This window comes from Malaya genurostris, chromosome 2 (genome assembly GCF_030247185.1).
Source record: "Malaya genurostris strain Urasoe2022 chromosome 2, Malgen_1.1, whole genome shotgun sequence".
Classification (NCBI taxonomy): Eukaryota; Metazoa; Arthropoda; class Insecta; order Diptera; family Culicidae; genus Malaya; species Malaya genurostris.
Genome location: NC_080571.1, coordinates 55432611 through 55450758, shown reverse-complemented (window position 1 = coordinate 55450758; position 18148 = coordinate 55432611). Strand labels below are relative to the sequence as shown.

Here is an 18148-nt window from a genome sequence, read left to right as displayed (position 1 = left end):
TTCTCATGCATTTTACAGGTACATGTACACGGACAAAATAAATCCCGACTCGTTCGATGTATTCATGATTTATTTGGCAGCCCAAAAATATATGCTCTCACAAGCGAAAGAACAATGCATTGCATATTTGGCAAAACACATCGATCTGTCTAACGTTTTCGATCTGTACGATTTCGCAACATTCCATGACGAACCTGTTCTAATACAATCTTGTCAATCTGTGATGATCCAACGTACCGATGAACTACTGCGTGATCCTAGCTTCCTAGATATTAAACTTAGCACATTTATAATGATACTGAATCAGAAAAATCTTAACATCAGCTCCGAGTTGTACCTATTCAAAGCCCTCAAGGCGTACGCAATTAAGCATGGATTGACGCGAACGGATCATTCGAATCAAGAAAACGATCAATCGATTGATTCTGCTGAAGGTTCTCCGGGTGAAAAAGTCGAACGAATGAAACTGAATCCAAAGAAACCAACAATCGACGATGCGCTCTACAGAATTCGATTCCTAACATTACCGCCACAGGAACTTGCTCCTGAATTGATTGCAACGAACGGTCTTCTAACGTTACCCGAAATTGGCGCTATTCTAATGAACTGTTCCATGAAGAGAAGTGATTTTCCAATACCCCCTGGATTTTCAAATTGCCGAAAGAGGAGAGTACCAGTTCAGTGCGTCGTCGGTACATCTTTATCGAAGCTACCGACTTCTGCGTGAAAAAGTAATATTAAACATTTATTGTCGAAGAAGACAACTCATTACCATTTGAAGAAATTGAATAAATTGTTTTGTTGAAGTTACACAAGCTCGTTCTTTTTGCCCTCCTTAAAACCTTAGGAATTAGTAATTGACGTAGACGCCGGATGTAGGGAAAGTATCCCAATCCTTATCTACTTAGCTTTATGATTGCAGTCTTTGAAAATTGTAGCTAAGGACAATCTGTAGATGTGATGGTCTTGAGTCCACCTGATATTTTTCAACCTATCAAATTTTGTTTTCGGTGTCAAACACATTGAATGACGCAATAGGCTTTAGCGTCTAGTATTATTCCCAGTATACGAACGGAATTGGTAACACCTGGGCTAAGTATGCTCTTTCCACTCTTCAATGTAAAAAAAAAAAATACTGCGGTAAGTATTTTCTTCCTACACGGATAGAAGAAAGACAAAACACAATTTATGTTGAATAGAATTCACAATAAAAGGTAAGTATCAAAAAAACACTCATAAGGAGATAGCAGATAATTATTTAATTTTGAACTAAAACTTTTGGAATTACTCTACTCTGAACCTGTGTAAAGTCAAGATTGAACTTACCAGAAATTGATGATGATGATGGTCCCACCTCATACCCCTACAAAGGTGTGAGCTGAACGAGTTATCTAAGTGATAATTAATATTATTACATGCTTTAACCAGTAATCAAAAATTGAAACGAGCTGGTTAACTTAGCAGGCATAGATATTCCTTCGATAGAGCAGCTGAACAAAAAGAAATTACTATACTACATTATATATTACAATTACTATCCAGGGTTGATCAAGAAAATTTCCAACCCGGGAAGATCCTTGAACAAATTAGGAATCGAACCCAATATCTCGACCAGTATCAGACAATAATTCACCAGGCCCCTCCCGCCGGACCAGTTCATCGTTATCACCACCAGCTACGATGGAATAACGAGACTGCGAATGAGCAGAGCCAAGCCCAATTTCATCAACAACTGTAGATCCCAGCATAACTCAAGAAAATCATAATTGGTCTCAAACAATAACATCTCTTAATTCAGCCTTATTCCATTTCTAGATTGTCTTTGACTGCTTTACGCGCGCGGGCTCAAACTTTTGTAGACAACTCATTTACTTTTTATCTTTATCAACTCTAAAATACTAATAACAAAAAAAAATCCATCATCATCATACAGATCATAATAACTTCTAACATCTACAAAAAATAGTGATAAGTCAAAATACATTCTTCTTCATTTTACATAATTTTAAAGAAATCAAATTATAATATATATTTTAAAATCGGTTCATAAGACAGATTTTACATGTGAAATACATAATTGTTTGAATTCATTTAGAGTTGTAGCACGTTTAATTTGTCTGGGCATCGAATTGAAAAAATTTATTCCTTTGTACAGTAGCGAATTCTGTGATCTGCCTAATAGAAAGTTTGGTGTTCTTACATCTGATGCATTTCTGGTATTATATCTATGTAAATCACTTCCTCTCTCAACTCGATCACACAAATATCGAGGCAGCATACCATTTATTAATTTAAAAATTAACACCATTGTTAAGTAATAAATTCTTTGTTTGACCGAAAGCCATTGTAATGCACTCAGCAGAAAAGTAGAGGAAGTGTATCTATTACATTTAAGTATCAATCGCATGACTTTATTTTGCAGTCGCTGTAATTGCATGATTTGTGTACTATTAGCAAGAAACAGAATGGATGGACAGAAGTCAATATGTGGTGAAATGATTGATTTATACAGAAGAATTTTACTACTGATCGTTAAATCATTTTTCAAACGACACAATACTCCGTACTTTTTGGCAATCTTCCTGATCACGTTATTAATGTGAGATTTGAATGTTAACTTTTCATCAATTACGACTCCAAGGTACTTCATCTCTCTAACGCGTTCAATAATCTCACCATCAATTTCAACGTTAGCATCATGTCTAGTGCTCGCAGAAGAAATAACCATGTATTTCGTCTTTGCGACATTCAATTTCAATTGCTTGAATTTTAACCAACGTGCTAGAGAATGTAGGTCTTCGTTTAAGTGTGCAACAGCTTCATTATAATCCTTAGATGCAATAAACAGAACCGTATCGTCAGCAAATAAATTGATATCACAAAACCGTAAAACTCGTTTCATATCATTAATATACATAATAAATAAAATTGGTCCTAGGACACTGCCTTGAGGCACTCCAAGTGAGTTATCTAGAGAACTGGACACAAAATCGTTAAATACAGTCTTTTGTTTTCTATCATATAAATAGCTTTCAAACCATTTGTATGCTACTCCTTCAATGCCAAAGCGTTGTAGAGTTTGTAACAATAAAGGTCTTGAGATTGTTTCAAAAGCGCGCTTTAGATCCAAGAACACTGCAAGAATAAACTCTTTAACTTCGATTCTCTCTTTCCATTTTGCTAATACCAGATTCAAAGCGGTTTCGCAAGAGTGTCCCTCTCGGTATCCAGATTGTTCCGGCATTAGCAAATTATTACCGTTCAAATAGTTCATCAACTGGTCCTTAACTACATGTTCCAATATTTTCTCCAGCGTGTGCAACATGTTGATGGGACGGTACTCTTCGGCTTTATCCGTTCCAGCAACTTTGGGAATAGGAATAACTAATGATTCTTTCCAAACTTTCGGTACGTGCCCAGTTTGTATCGATTCATTTATCAAGTTTAGAAGATCGTGTCCGATAACATGAAAGCAATCTTGTATCACCTTTGCGTTGACATTATCGATACCAAATTAAAACAAATATCTCTTAACTGTCCAAAAGTGATTGGGTGAAACCCTTCAAATCTGCAATTGTTATTTATCGACTGTGTTATTTCACTAGGTTCACTGACCTGATCAATACTCTGATTGATCAGTTGAACACTGTTTATGAAATAACTGTTCAATTTTTCAACTAAGGTTTGCTCATACCGTTCTTCTATCCCATTAAAACTCATGCTTTTCGAAGAACTATGTGTTGGGTTAATCATTTGTTTAAGGATTTTCCACAACTCCTTGCTATTTCGTTGATGTTGATCGATCTTCCTCTGGAAATATTCACATCTAGTCTTTTTCAAGGCTCGTGAGTATATATTCCGAGCATTCGTGTATCCACGCCAGTGAATTTCGTTGTTAGTTCTGCAAAACGTTTTATACTTTTTATCCCTCTCTCGCTTCAACTGTAAAAGGTCTAAAGAGTACCACCGGCTCGAGTTAGTCAAGCTAACGTATTTCTCAGATACCAAGCAACTAGTACACCTTTTCAACACGTCAGTCAGAACAGTCGCTCTGCTATCTAAATTTCCAGCTGACTGCGTAAATTCCAGGCTTCTTGATACCAGCTGAGATATAGCTTGGCTTGAGTATTTTTTCCAGCATTTTATTTTAATTTTCTTTTCTTTTAGTATGGAACCTCTCGTCAAGTAAACTGAGATTGTTTCATGATCCGAAATCTTATAATATATACCATCAAAATTTGAATACACGTGATCTATTAAAGTTCTACTATGTCTGGAAATTCTCGTGAATTCATTCACAGTTTGCTTGAGGTTGAAGAATTCTGACAACTGTTTCAAATGATTCGAATCTTGGTCCCTGAGCCAGTCAATATTGAAATCTCCTGAAATTATGTTCAATTTACTGAAATCTAAGAAGCTTTCCCACCAGTTTTCTAAAATTTCCAGAAAACGACGGTCACTTGAACTAGGAGAATGATATACAACTCCATAATTTCCCTGCTGCATGCCTCTTTCAACTGATATGCCCAAAAACCAATTATTTTCAATCATTTCGTTTGATCGAATGCTGAACTTAATCGATCCTCTTGCGTAAATTGCTACTCCACCGGTATGTCTTGAATGCGATAAGCAATAAGCAACAGCGTAACCAGGAATACCCAGCTGATCAAATGCACTGGAATCAACTATATGTGTTTCCGATAGCATTACTAACAAGGGCCTTCTATCCTCTACAAGATGCCGCATTGCGACAAAGTTAGTAGACAAACCGGCTATATTCAAATACAAAATTTCCGATAGCCTCCTGTCAGTTAGTTGCTATCCACTAGACAAAACGTTTTTCTTTTTCGATTCAAGCAGCCTACGGTATACTGGACACTGTTTACTGAATGCCGGATGATTTATGTCCAAATTCATTCTACGTTCCGAGTTAATTTTTAGACAATTTACGCATTTAAAATCAGTTGAAGAGCACTCAGAAGTTTTATGTGCTGCATTACATCTAGAACAAAACATCTCAGTACATTAAAGGCCTCGTAAATAGAACACTTATCCCATCCAATACTAACCGTTTGGGCTGCCATCAGATTGCTATAAGTGTTTTTATCAACCTCTATTATTACATTATATTTGTTATATCTGAAGCGTGGATTTTCAAAATTAGCAACAACTTTCACATCTTCGATCGCAACGCCCTCGTTCTGACTTCTCAAAAGATCGATGAAGACATCAGAGGAATATCGATCACTCATCCCCACTATTTTAATTTTTGGTTTTCCGGGTGTGGGTATAACAGCACTGTAGTTGGCACCCAAATTGCCTTCAATGTTCTCTTTCACTAATTTAATATCTTCCCCGGCTGCACACTCAACAATAATCGAGCCATCTTTACCGTTTTTAAAGTTACTAATCTTATGTGCTCTTGGATCTAGCTTGTCTTTTAAAAATTTCCTTGTATCATCACTCGTTTGTGATGTCTCGACTGGCTTTATCAAAATGACCGAACGAGTCTTACTATTTTTATTAGTTTTGTTCTTATTTGTAAATTTTCCAGACAGAACATTCGCATATGTCATTTTATTATTTTTATTAAAAACCTCGTCATTATTTTCAAAATCGTTAATGTCCATACCTGTCGATTCATCTTCATTATCAGTCATTAACTTTCTTTTTCGTCTAGGATTACCATCAGACTCAGAGTAAGTCTTTCTTCCTACAACAACTTTTTTTCTGTTCATTACATCCAATTCATTATCATTTCGCTTAATACTCGAAATCAAGAAACCTTTCAAATCCTCCAACTTTCTGGCCACACTGTTTTCCAAGCATGTCATTTTACTCTCAAGAGTATCATTGTAGGATTTAATCAGTCTCTCAATTCCGTTCTCCAATGCGATGTTCATCTGCGATATGATGCTCTGCCGCTCACCAGCAAATGATTCCGCGATGGATGTTAGTTTATCCATCTCCTTCCTCATATCGCTACTGAACGAATGATCACCACCACCAGATACCACATTAGATGCACCTGAAAGACATTCTCCACATTTATACAAAAGCATCGGAGTTTCGGAAAGCCAGTTCACCATTGCCTTCGTAAGGTTTGAACACTTCTGATGAAAACCATTATTACAAAAAGAACATACTATCCGATCCGATACTGTTAGCTTCTCTTTGCACCTGCCACACTCACCCATCATTTCTGCGCAAACCAAACGGTCCGAGACAGCAGAAGGACAAATAAACAGAATGCAAAAACAATACACATATCATTCAATTCACCCGAAACGACGCCTTTTGTTCAGGCGAACGCTGAACGGGAATAATTAAATCGAAATAGCACCAAATATAGGCATGCACAGAAAATGCACTCTACTTATCTGAATAAAATACAGTCTCGCACTTAGTGTTGCACTAAATTCTTTACAAAAAGTAATGTATTTCACATAAATTCTATCACAATTTGATTCGGCACAATAGATGCACAAGTTATCATGATCGTCACTCACCAGGAAAATATACACGGAAAATTAAAATTCATGTCAGTCTCCACATGATCAAGCGAAGTTTTTCGAGAAATCAAGCAACAAACAACACAGGAAAAAATAATGAAATTTCCACGACATGTAAATCAATAATAACATAGAATAGACATGGGTTGAAACGAAAGCTTGATTGAAAACCATCATCGATGCTAAACAGAATTGAATTGCATTGAATTTTCAATAAATTGAGCTGTATCTTCCAAATAACGCTTAGTTTTGCGATTAAATTATATTGAAACGTACAGAATTGTCAAGTAACTTTATGTTTAATTGCCTGCTCCAAATATGTGCATGAAAAAAAATGCAAATTCACAAAATATTTTTAATCTGTGAAGCGCTTAGTGCAACCAATTGTGCAAACCCTGAATGCCAAACTGGGCGAAAGATAACCGCAATTGGGCGAATAGGATAAAACAACGTATTGGTCGTCGGTTCGAGTGAAGCGTGTCTGATTGGGAAACAGTACCGGTATAGTTCAACGCACTGTTGAACATCCGTTAGAAGTGAATATTATGAAATTAACAAACCAAGTCGAGAGCTGAAAATTGATCACTTATGACTGAACACCAAACTAAAATCCTAATAGTTTAGATTCAAACCATGTTACTATGAATCGGTCGAGCAGATTTTTGAACCTGATAACAGAAATTGAACAACGATCTGAAGCTTGTCTGACACACCTAGAAATGGTTATCACAATCTTCCGTCGCAATACCTGACGAAAATATCTGAGTAGCTAACGTGAAGGAGAAAACCCTGTTCGAAATGGCGTGAATTAAAATTAAGTGTGTGAAAATTGGTTCAGTGATTTCTGAAAATAAACAATGGAACTTAGCCATTAAGAAGAGTTTGACAACAGTTTCCACTATTTTCGGAATCAGGAACTGGGGAATTCTGTTTGTTTAGTCATCAATTAAAATAATCTACAAACTGTTTTGTATTGTAGCTTAAATTTCAGCGATTTTTTTAAAGATAATTTTTTAGGACATACGATTTTGGAACAGGGTAACCAGGGTAGAAAAAACAGTCGTTTTTATTATGAGCAATTCCGGAAATGCATAGCAGATCATCAGACTCGACCTTTCCGATTTGGATGTAATTTTGCAAATGGCTTCAGTATGGCAAACCATAAGCTTTGAACCGATGGAGAGGTCAATCCGACTCACGACTGATTTTAAAAAAGGGGGTATGTATTTGTGCATTTCACAAAAACTGCCTTTTTCAAATCGTTGTAACTCGGAAACCGTTAATTGTACAAAAATGGCGTTAAGGAAGAAGTTATAGGGAACCGATTGGGCACTCTAAAAAAATATACACGGAAAAAAATTTTTGATTTTTTTCTCAATATTACAAAATAATCCGTAACAGTTAAATAAAAAACCTGTTTTAATCCACCTAGTGGTGTAATGATGCCTTTCTCATATCAATCATACTATCATATATAATACTGTGGTATTCTTCAAAATAACTTTTTTCTTCGATTCTTAAAAGAATAACCGAAATCGGTTTGTTTGATCGTCTACTGATAAAAACTATCAATTGGAAAAGATTTGAGGTCGATTTAGAAAACTTTACGGTTTTTCGCTCTTTTCAGTGATGGTATAAAATTTTTAACACACTTTACCCTATATTGCCGGATCCAGAAGTCGGATCCGGATGAAATTCAGGAATTACGTATGGGACCACAGGACCTTTCATTTGAATCTAGGTTTGTGAAAATCGGTTCTGCCATCTCCGAGTAAAGTTAGTGCAAAAAAACGTTACATACACACATACGCACATGCACACACACAGACATTTTGCGTACTCGACGAACTGAGTCGAATGGTATATAGCACTCGGAGCTTCGGGCTTCGGTTCAAAAGTCCGTTTTCACAGTGATTGCATAACCTTTCTATATGAGAAAGGCAAAAAGCATGGTTTTATTTTTTTTAATAATTTTTATTTTAAAGCTGTTATTAAACTTTTTCCTGGACGCCATTTTTGTACGATGAACGGTTTCCGAATTAAAACGAGACCCGTAAACTGTTTTAGCTGTAACTTCTTCATTTTCCAAAAGGCACGGATGCGATAGTCATCAATCTGTAGGTTTTAATAACAGCTTTAAAATAAAAATTATCAAAAAGATGAAAACCATGCTTTTTTTTATTTAACTTTTTCTGATTATTTTGTAATTATTGAGAAAAAAATCAATTTTTTTTTCAGTGTATAGTTTTTTAGAGTGCCCAATCGATTCCCTACAACTTCTTCCAGAACGCCATTTTTGTATAATTAACGGTTTTCGAGTTACAATGATTTGAAAAAGGCATATTTTTTGAAATGCAAAAATACATACGCCCTTTTTAAAAATCAGTCGTGAGTCGGATTGACCTCTCAATCGGTTCAAAAACTTATGGTTTGCCATACTGAAGCCATGTGGAAAGTATCATCCAAATCGAAGAAGGTCGATTCTGATTTTGTCACTTTTTCGTCTACTCATTCCTGGAATAGCTCTTATATTAATTATTAGAAAACTGTTAGAGCCATATACAACCTAAACACACACACACACACCACACACACACACACACACACACACACACACACACACACACACACACAAGCGAGATTAATTCTCAAAATTCTAATTTTCTCTCCGAATATCACAAAATTTACAGGGAGTAGAAAGAAACAAAGTTAGTTTTGGCTTCCTTCATTCAATTCATTTAGCCTTTATAACCAGATGTGCGAGATTTGGCTTCAACCCCTGTCATAAGGTTCTGCACGATCACAGAATCCATTACTTTTTTTGCATATTAACCAATGCTTTCGTAATTTCTGCTAGCTTCTTCACTACTTTAGGATATTTTTGAAGGTGCTCCTTCATAATGGCCCAGTATTTTTTTTTTCTATTGGACGCAGTTCGGGAGTGTTTGGGGAGTTCAGATTTTGCGACACCACTCTAGCATGCCGTTACTGTAGTGGCATGATGCCAAATCCCGTCAGAGGACAGTCAAATCGTTGTGAAACTTCAGAAGAAGAAGAAGAAGCCGGTTTTGGAGACACTTTCAATAAGTTTTCAAAAAGTGAATTTCATAAACTTCTCATCATTTTTTGGTTTTACTTGCACGTTGTTGTTTCGTATTGCGGTGGTGTGAGAAATGCATTAATGCAAAAATTAAATGTAAAAAGTTGACACGAATTTATGTAACATTGGGTTTTTTGTTGAAATAGTAACGAGTTGAATACAATAATATGGGTATAGGTATAAGAAATCGCGGTTTTGGAACAGGAGTACAGCGATCACTAGTTACTGTTGTTGAACGGTTGATCTTGTCTTTGGTTATTTAAAAGATATTTTTATTCAGGCCTATTTGCGTACAAGCTTTACGTGGCCGATTGAGCCGATTTTTTAAACAAAAATTTTTTTGTATTGGATCTCGTTATCACCCTTTTTCTAGGAGGAGAGGAGCTTCCATTTCCCTCCTGCGAGGATTGAGGAGCACTTTGTTCGTGGCTCGTCTCGTGATCCATTGCCACATCTGTGGTATTGTTGTAGATTTCCGTCTTCTTTTCGTTGCTAGTTGCTGTAGATGCGCCTTGTTGTACATTGTTGCAGTTGCTGGTTGGTTGGAGGGTAAGTTGTTAATATCAGCTGGTGTACTTTGTTCTATAGGAGATACGTTGGATGGTTTCGTTGAAGGGGATGCTTCACTGTTGTTGGTGACTGTCACAGGTGTACTGGGGTTGCTTGGGCTTGGTGTGAAGGAAGCACCGTTGTCCTTTGGTGTGGTTGTCTCCTTATCCAGTTTATCACATGGCTTACCGTAGTGAACAGCTTTTTTGGTAATATTGACATGTGGCCATCTGATTGTCATAGGTAACAAGTGATTTGCACGGGATTCCTGACCAAAAGTCACATAAGAAGGTATAGACCTCTTCAAGCGCATGCGTAACAAACGTACACCATTCAGAATACCGGGGGAAAAGTTCTTCCACTTTTCTTTTTCGATAGAGAGAATCTGGGGTATAGTTTTGCGAATATAAGGATCGATGACGCTTGAAGTAAAATCATGCACACGCACTTCTATAGCACTTTCTTCCATATATACTGGAATGTTGTACTTAATGTTTTCGTGCTCCACATAGTGTACATTGTTATTGTTTTTTGCGAATTGAATTGCATCCAACTCTTTATAAAACTGGATGTAAACAACATTATTCGTCTTATTGCATTGAAGTAAATGCACACTTTTAATGTCAAGATGCATTTGCTCCTTAAGCAAACCTTCAAGCCGTGTGGCATCCGGCGGAATTATTTTTTACCAAGAATTGATCCACTGGTTTCCTATTCCATGTCGTAAAAGGCCACAAAAATAGGAACTCCTAAGTCAAGGTGTATTTCCATGCCGATGGCTGAATGGCTGCAGGAGGTTAAACATTGCAGTCGTGAACGGAATATCTTGGGCTTTTCCCTTACTGGATACACGCAATGCTTAGCAATCAACTTCTTTGATCATCGCTTCGGCAGGCCAGAGATTAGAAAGCTGAGTGTCTGTGGGTGTCCTCAAGGTGGTGTACTATCCCCACTTTTATGGAACCTAGTCGCTGATAGTTTGTTAAGGAAACTTAATAACCTTGGATTTCCGACTTATGGTTTTGCCGACGATTATCATATATTGATGACCGGTATAAGCATTAACACTCTCTTTGATTTAATGCAGCAAGCCCTGCGATCTGTTGAACAATGGTGTTGTCAGGTTTGGATTATCTGTAAATCCGGGCAAAACATCAATGGTGCTTTTCACTCATCGTAGGATAATTACAGGAGCTCGTCCGTTGCAGTTCTTTGGTTCAGGGGTCACTGTGGTCGATCAAGTTAAATACGTCGGGGTTATTCTTGACTCAAAACTGAATTGGTCTGCTCACATTGATTTCAGGATTAAAAGAGCTTGCATGGCTTTCGGCCAATGCAGACGAGCTTTTGGAAAATCATGGGGACTCAAACCCAGATATATTCATTGGATCTACACAACTATCGTTAGACCAATTTTAGCATATGGATGTCTTGTATGGTGGCAGAAAGGAGAAGTCGCGACAGTTCAGTCAAAGCTAAATCATCTCCAAAGGATGGTCCTAATGGCGATGACAGGAGCATTCACGACAACTCCTACTGCTGCTCTAGAGGCGCTACTGTGTATTAAACCACTACATGTGTTCCTAAAACAAGAAGCATTATCTTGTGCATACCGTCTTAGGGTTACAAGGCTTTGGAACAGTAACCCATTAGATTATGCTACCAGCCACACTCGCTTGTGGTCTCAAATGGTTACGTGGGATGAGTATTTACTCGCTCCTAGTGACCTAACTCTCACATGCAGTTTTCCTTTTAAAACATTCAATGTGAGCTATCCTCTTCGTTAGGAATGATTGTCTGGTTGTCTGGAACGACAACTTGATGAACACATAGTTTGTTTTACGGACGGTTCTCTGTTGAATGATCGTGCTGGTGCTGGTATCTACTGTCGTGAAATAGGCTGGAGCAGTCTCATTCACTTGGTAGATACTGTACTGTGTTTCAAGCAGAAATCTACGCAATTCTGTGTGGAGTACAATCGGCACTTCAGCAGAGGATCTGTGGTAAACGTATTTATTTTTGTTCCGACAGTCAGGCAGCCTTAAAAGCACTCAGTTCGAATGACTCACGGTCGAATCTAGTGATCGCATGTCGAACTCAAATTGAAGACCTCAGCATTTCAAATGCTGTTTACTTCATATGGGTACCCGGCCATTCTGGTATTACTGGAAATGAATGGGCTGATGAGTTGGCTAGAGCTGGTGCAACGAATGATTTCGTTGGTCCTGAACCAGCTTTACCACTTTCAACTAGTTGGATAAAGCACAAGATACGTTCTTGGGCTGCATCCAAACATGCCGGCTACTGGCGCAGCTTGCAAACTTGCGCTCAGACAAAAGCATTTCTACCAGATTTAAATCTGAAAATGTCAAAGTGTCTACTGCATTTCTCCAAGTATCATTGAAGTATTCTGGTCAGAGCTCTGACTGGACATTGCAAACTCAATTATCACATGGCTACTATTCAACGTGCTGAGTATTATTCGTGTGATTTGTGTGAATGAGATTATGGTACTTCATATCATCTGATATGTAACTGTCCCGCATTGACGCAGCTACGTATCCGGGTTTTTGGTTCTCCATACATGGTTGAGTCTGTGTATGCGGAGCTAAAATTGAAAGATATTCTCTCGTTTCTCACCCAATGTGGTAAGGAGCTATAGTCAGAAGGGTTCATCGTTCTTCCTGGAGTGAATGAATCCCTTCTGTATTCACCTTAAATAGGGTTTGGCAGATTGTTTGGCATCCTCTGGGGGGTACCGCATTTACTTCTGCTCGTACATACTGCGAGTCGTTCTGCATTCTTCCGGGAGTGCAGAATGGTGTCGCTTTTGTAAGATCTCTAAATCCTCTCGGGGGTTGGAGGTTTTATTAACAGCAGACTGTTCGGGACCTCGTAGAGGTTCAGAATTTCCTTCTGCTTCCACTAAATGTGATCCTCAGCAGATTGTTCAGCATCCCTTAGGGGTGCAGAATTTACTTCTGCTTTTATGTGTTTTTGTGTCGTCAATTTTTCCCATCCTCCTAGTCCAACCCTTACCATTTCCTTTCAATCCTTCCCTCTTATATATCGGGAAAATGATGCTAAAAACAAATTGATGGCAAGGCACAAATCTCCAAATATCAAGGGGAACGTGCCATTTGAGCCAATTTGTTCTGATTCCTGATTCCTGATAGACCTCTTCAAGCGCATGCGTAACAAACGTACACCATTCAGAATACCGGGGGAAAAGTTCTTCCACTTTTCTTTTTCGATAGAGAGAATCTGGGGTATAGTTTTGCGAATATAAGGATCGATGACGCTTGAAGTAAAATCATGCACACGCACTTCTATAGCACTTTCTTCCATATATACTGGAATGTTGTACTTAATGTTTTCGTGCTCCACATAGTGTACATTGTTATTGTTTTTTGCGAATTGAATTGCATCCAACTCTTTATAAAACTGGATGTAAACAACATTATTCGTCTTATTGCATTGAAGTAAATGCACACTTTTAATGTCAAGATGCATTTGCTCCTTAAGCAAACCTTCAAGTTTCCGTATCGAAGGTCGAATTTTGCACTGCCTGAAGTCAACAATAATTGTATTCTTTCGGTCCGGCGGTAGCTTTTGTTCGTTTGGTTCACTCATTTCGAGATCGTTCTATTGTTCACTACACAATACTGTACTTGGTTTCTTCCGTCCCGAACGTAAGCGGTTTTGTTTTATCGACTGACTTGGATGATATGTGAAAACGAACTCCTTGTCTTTGGTTGAATATGTCTTTATGGCAATGACAGTGCAGAGTTGATCGTAGTATGCAGGTATTTCATAAAACTGGCATGTAATCAGCGGATTCTCATAGATAACCAACGTTTTACATGGATGTGACGCGCTCCGACCACAAATAATTGCTGCCGGTCTAGCTTTGCTGTGCTTGAAATCAATACAAAAAATGAAATTGATCGCAAAGGGCAAGTTTCAGGCCTTTTGCATTTGCTTATTTTGAATACACTATTGTTCGCTACACTGTATTGTCTTTGTTTTTTTGGTCGTCTCGTCCGTACGCGATTTTCGAATGTGTCGGACACGAACTGACGGAAAATACTGGCAAGTTTTCTTGTTTTCATTTTTGAACGCCCATTTCGTCCATTCACGAAAAATATTCCTAGTTTCGGTTTTGCCTGTTATGCTTTGTGCGATGATTCGTTCAACTCAAGCGGTTAGCATTTTTCGTAAATTTTTGGGATTACAATCCACCCTAAAGGGTAACTTACAATCCTCGGAAAACAGCGATTGTTGAAAAACGCAAAAGCAGTTTTCTCTTAAACATTACGATAATCTGGGGGTGTGAGGGTGGCATTTCGAACGCTTTTTTTCTGGAATTTTTGTTACCGGAACTAATACGAAAATTGGTGCCGTTTTTTTACGGATAGCTTAACTTGGTCTAATATGCTAGGGGAAGGCCGCCGAGAGAAAAACACGGGCCCGGGGGAATTTCAATACGGGGGCCCCCTTCGAAACCTCATGAGTAAAAAAAAAAAGGTCCCAAGGTACGTTTCATAATCTTCGAATTTCTGGGCCCCCTAAAAAAATCCGGGCCCGGGGGGATTTTTTTTTCTTTTATTTGCATCTGTAGAATTTCTAACAATTGTTGAATGGCATCGTTGGCGTCATATCTTATAGATACGAAAAATGTAAAAATGCCCCTTAACCTTCCGGTAGTCGCACTTAACAACAATAGACTCTCTAAAACCGAATGGTAGCTCTCGTTTGCCTTGCCGCGAGTGCGACTTCCGGAAGGTTAACCATTGTGAATGACATTTTTTTCGGGAATAATTTTATTCTAAATTGTTCATTTTATCTTCTTTTTTTCTCGTGCAGACAGCTTACCAGAACAACGCTAAAATTTATCAGAAGTGTTTCGAATTTCAAATTGATTCATATTGTAAAATTTGATCGTGCAAGATGGTGGACGCTCTGCAAGAATGGCAAGTGACCGGAAATGTGAAGTCCCGAATAGGACACTTGCTGAACACAGGCTTATGGACGGACTGCCAATTTTTGGTCGGCACGGAGTCAAACTGCAAGTTGATTGGTGCCCACAAGCTTATCCTGTGCATGTCATCTCCAGTTTTCCAGGCCATGTTGCGGGGCCAGTTAGCCGAAAACGAAGACACTATTCAGGTTCCTGATATCGAGCCATTAATTTTTGAATGGTTGCTAAAGTTAGTACAGATGATATGATACTTATAAGGGACTGGGAAGATCAATAGACTTTTCATTTCGCAGGTACATTTACACCGATGATATCACCAAAGGATCAGTGGATGAAACATGCAAATTATATTATGCAGCTGATAAGTACATGTTTCCAATAGTGAAAGATCATTGTCTATCGCAATTACTCTCGGTTATCAACGCTAAAAATGTATTACAAATTTACGAGTTTGCAAAATTCTACAACAATTCAACTCTAATTGACAAGTGTCTAGCTTATATAGAAAGCAATGCAAAAACCATACTGAATGATGAGAGTCTCATGGAGTCTCAGCTGAATGTCATCATCGAATTGTTTGATCGCAACTCTCTGTGTATCGATAGTGATTTGGATTTGTACCGGTTCCTGACCAAATATGCGACGAAGCATCGATTACTCCCTTTGGATGATATGGAAGCAAAGGAAAAAAATACGAACGAAATTGTAGATTTGAAAAAGTCCGAGATAAAACTGGACGGGAAAAACGTAGTAAACTTTAGCGAGAAAACACTGGGAAAATCTTCAAAAATTGTTGCCAAATCCGAACAAGGCTTACCAACAATTTACGATGCTCTGAAACGTATTCGCTTTTTGACAATCAGCGTGAATAATCTTGCTGCTGAGTTATCGAAAATTAATTTACTCACGGATACCGAGGCGTACCAAATTATTATGAATATTTTACTTCCCGAGACTGGTTTTCCAATGCCGGAAGGGTTTAGTACGTCGAAACGCCAAAGAAACCCACGCCGATCTACGAATCATTGATATGAATTTGCTCTTGTATTGTTAAAAAGAATTGCTCTTGTATTGTGAAAGAATAATTGAGTCATGTTTATTGTGCTACCTACATATTGTATCTCCCAAATTTTCATCACATGAATTAGTGTCCAATAAAACCTTGTCATAATGTAAAAAAATAAATGTAACCAGAATCGAAAAAAAAATTACGAACGTATTTCATTCGGGGGTTATCCTGTGTTTGTGCTTAGGGCCGTTCTTACATTCCTTTATGTTTCGGCTTAGACTCGTCAGTGCAGAGCAGTTCTATTTGAACATAGCTAGTAGTTGTATCAGCACTTTTCAGTGTTCATTTTGAAAGGATTCCCATCGTACAGTTTCTGCTCATAAGCGCAGTGGAATATGCTTTAAAATTTTTTTTTAACAAAATGTTCGAAAATTCCAGTTACAGTTTGAGATAGGAAAGTGCTTATGGAAGTTGCATAAATGTTTGTTATAAATGTTCGATATAGGCATGGTCTTTATTGATAAATACGGAAAACAGTTTTCTATCATTCTGACAAGTTTTGGTTGTTCGGTAATTTGTCACATTTAGAGAAAAAAAAATTCCGGGGAAACAACTCCACTCCTCCTTTAATTTTTAAATATCAGAATATATTTCTTTTGTTGAAGTCTGTGACTGTATGCGTATTCATTTGCATTTTCCTCAAACCTTTTTAAAGCAAATATCAATGGTTTTCCTTTTCCTGTCCAGCTCCATCTTTCGGTACATGATGAAATGGCGAATATGTTGTGTGAACGTTCTTCCCAATGGAAGCTACGAACCACCTACCAACCAACTAAGCCGGTCTGAGCAGTACCGATCCTTTAACGGCATTCCACGAAGTTTCCTTCTCCTTTCGGTCGCAGTTTTGTAAATCCTTTCCGTTTTATCTTATTTGGTTTTTGTTGTTCCGTGATAAAGTCCTTACGATTCTTATAATCAAGCCTCTGACATCTAGCGAAAAAGGCAAGTCCACAGCAAGCTCCTATTTCAGTTCCTTAATATCGTAATTACCAAAGTTTAATATTACGAACAATTACTGTACGATGGCATATCCGACTTGTTGGAAAATAACGCTAACTAAAAATATCATCGAATAAATCTACACTATACATAGCTCTACACGAAGTGTGGGAATGTTTGATCAATGTACAAACAGTGCTAAAATTATTTGAAAAAATAACTGATATCATTACTCATATGAATAGTGGATGTGGTTAGAATATTCCAGTTAGTTTCTGTTTTATTATTAAACTAGCTGACCCGTCGAACTTCGTCTCGCCAGAAGACTTGTCAAAAGACTTAGTGGTCAACGTTTCTCTCCATTATTTTTCTGATTATTTAACTTACAATCAACGGAATTCGACACACACTCGCTTTAGCTCAAAAAGAAGAAATATCACCAAAGATTAATGTGAAAATATGTAACACCTCTGTTAAGCAAAAATTGAACAAATGCACAGATATCAATTCTGAACAGTCCGTTTTAAGGAATTACTCATACGTGAATGTTCACCCGACAGAACAAACTTCAAAGCAGTTTCTTGTACACGAAAAATTTTTATTTTTGTGTTCGGTAATAATTTTTCCGGCAACGATCTGTAAAATATTATTTTTACTGAAAGATACGTAAAATTTATCCAACTCACGGTCATCTGTCAAAGAACTACTGAATATCGGAAAATCCTATGTAAAAGTTACGATTATTTATTATTTACTGACACGGTCTGTGAACTCTGAAATGTCATTTCTCTTGACGAACTCAGTAAAAGTTTTACCAATATCCGGAAAATTAATAAAAAATAATGAAGAATTTCAGTAATCATCACTAAACATTTAGCAGAAATAAAGATCTGTCAAAAACAACATTTCGGACGTAAAGGTGTGAAAATTTCTAGATTTGTAAAGAAAAAAATAGTCGTGCGAATTGATTGCTTGCAAAAAATAGATAATACTGATTC

General features: G+C 37.5%; 3 protein-coding genes across 11 annotated transcripts in view; all 3 read left to right on the top strand.

Moving 5' to 3' along the window:
• Window positions 1–18148, top strand: part of LOC131427270 (spectrin beta chain, non-erythrocytic 5) — a 335003-nt gene that overhangs the window by 179729 nt on the left and 137126 nt on the right. The gene's annotated exons all lie outside the window — the stretch shown is intronic.
• The window catches only part of LOC131427274 (BTB/POZ domain-containing protein 3-like), a 26210-nt gene extending 8062 nt beyond the window's left edge, over window positions 1–18148 (top strand). For 2 of the 3 annotated variants that reach the window (XM_058590312.1, XM_058590310.1), the window contains 2 exons: window positions 19–15371; window positions 15436–18148. Coding sequence is in view for 2 of the 3 variants with exons in the window: in XM_058590310.1 (XP_058446293.1) it covers window positions 19–727 (709 nt within the window). In the remaining variant the exon portion in view is untranslated. The remainder of the gene's footprint in view (window positions 1–18; window positions 15372–15435) is intronic. The other variant, XM_058590311.1, reaches the window with a different exon arrangement.
• On the top strand, window positions 15112–16171 carry LOC131428634 (BTB/POZ domain-containing protein 2-like). The gene is made up of 2 exons (XM_058592679.1): window positions 15112–15371; window positions 15436–16171. Exons 1-2 carry the CDS (start codon window positions 15112–15114, stop codon window positions 16169–16171), a joined length of 996 nt encoding a protein of 331 aa, XP_058448662.1.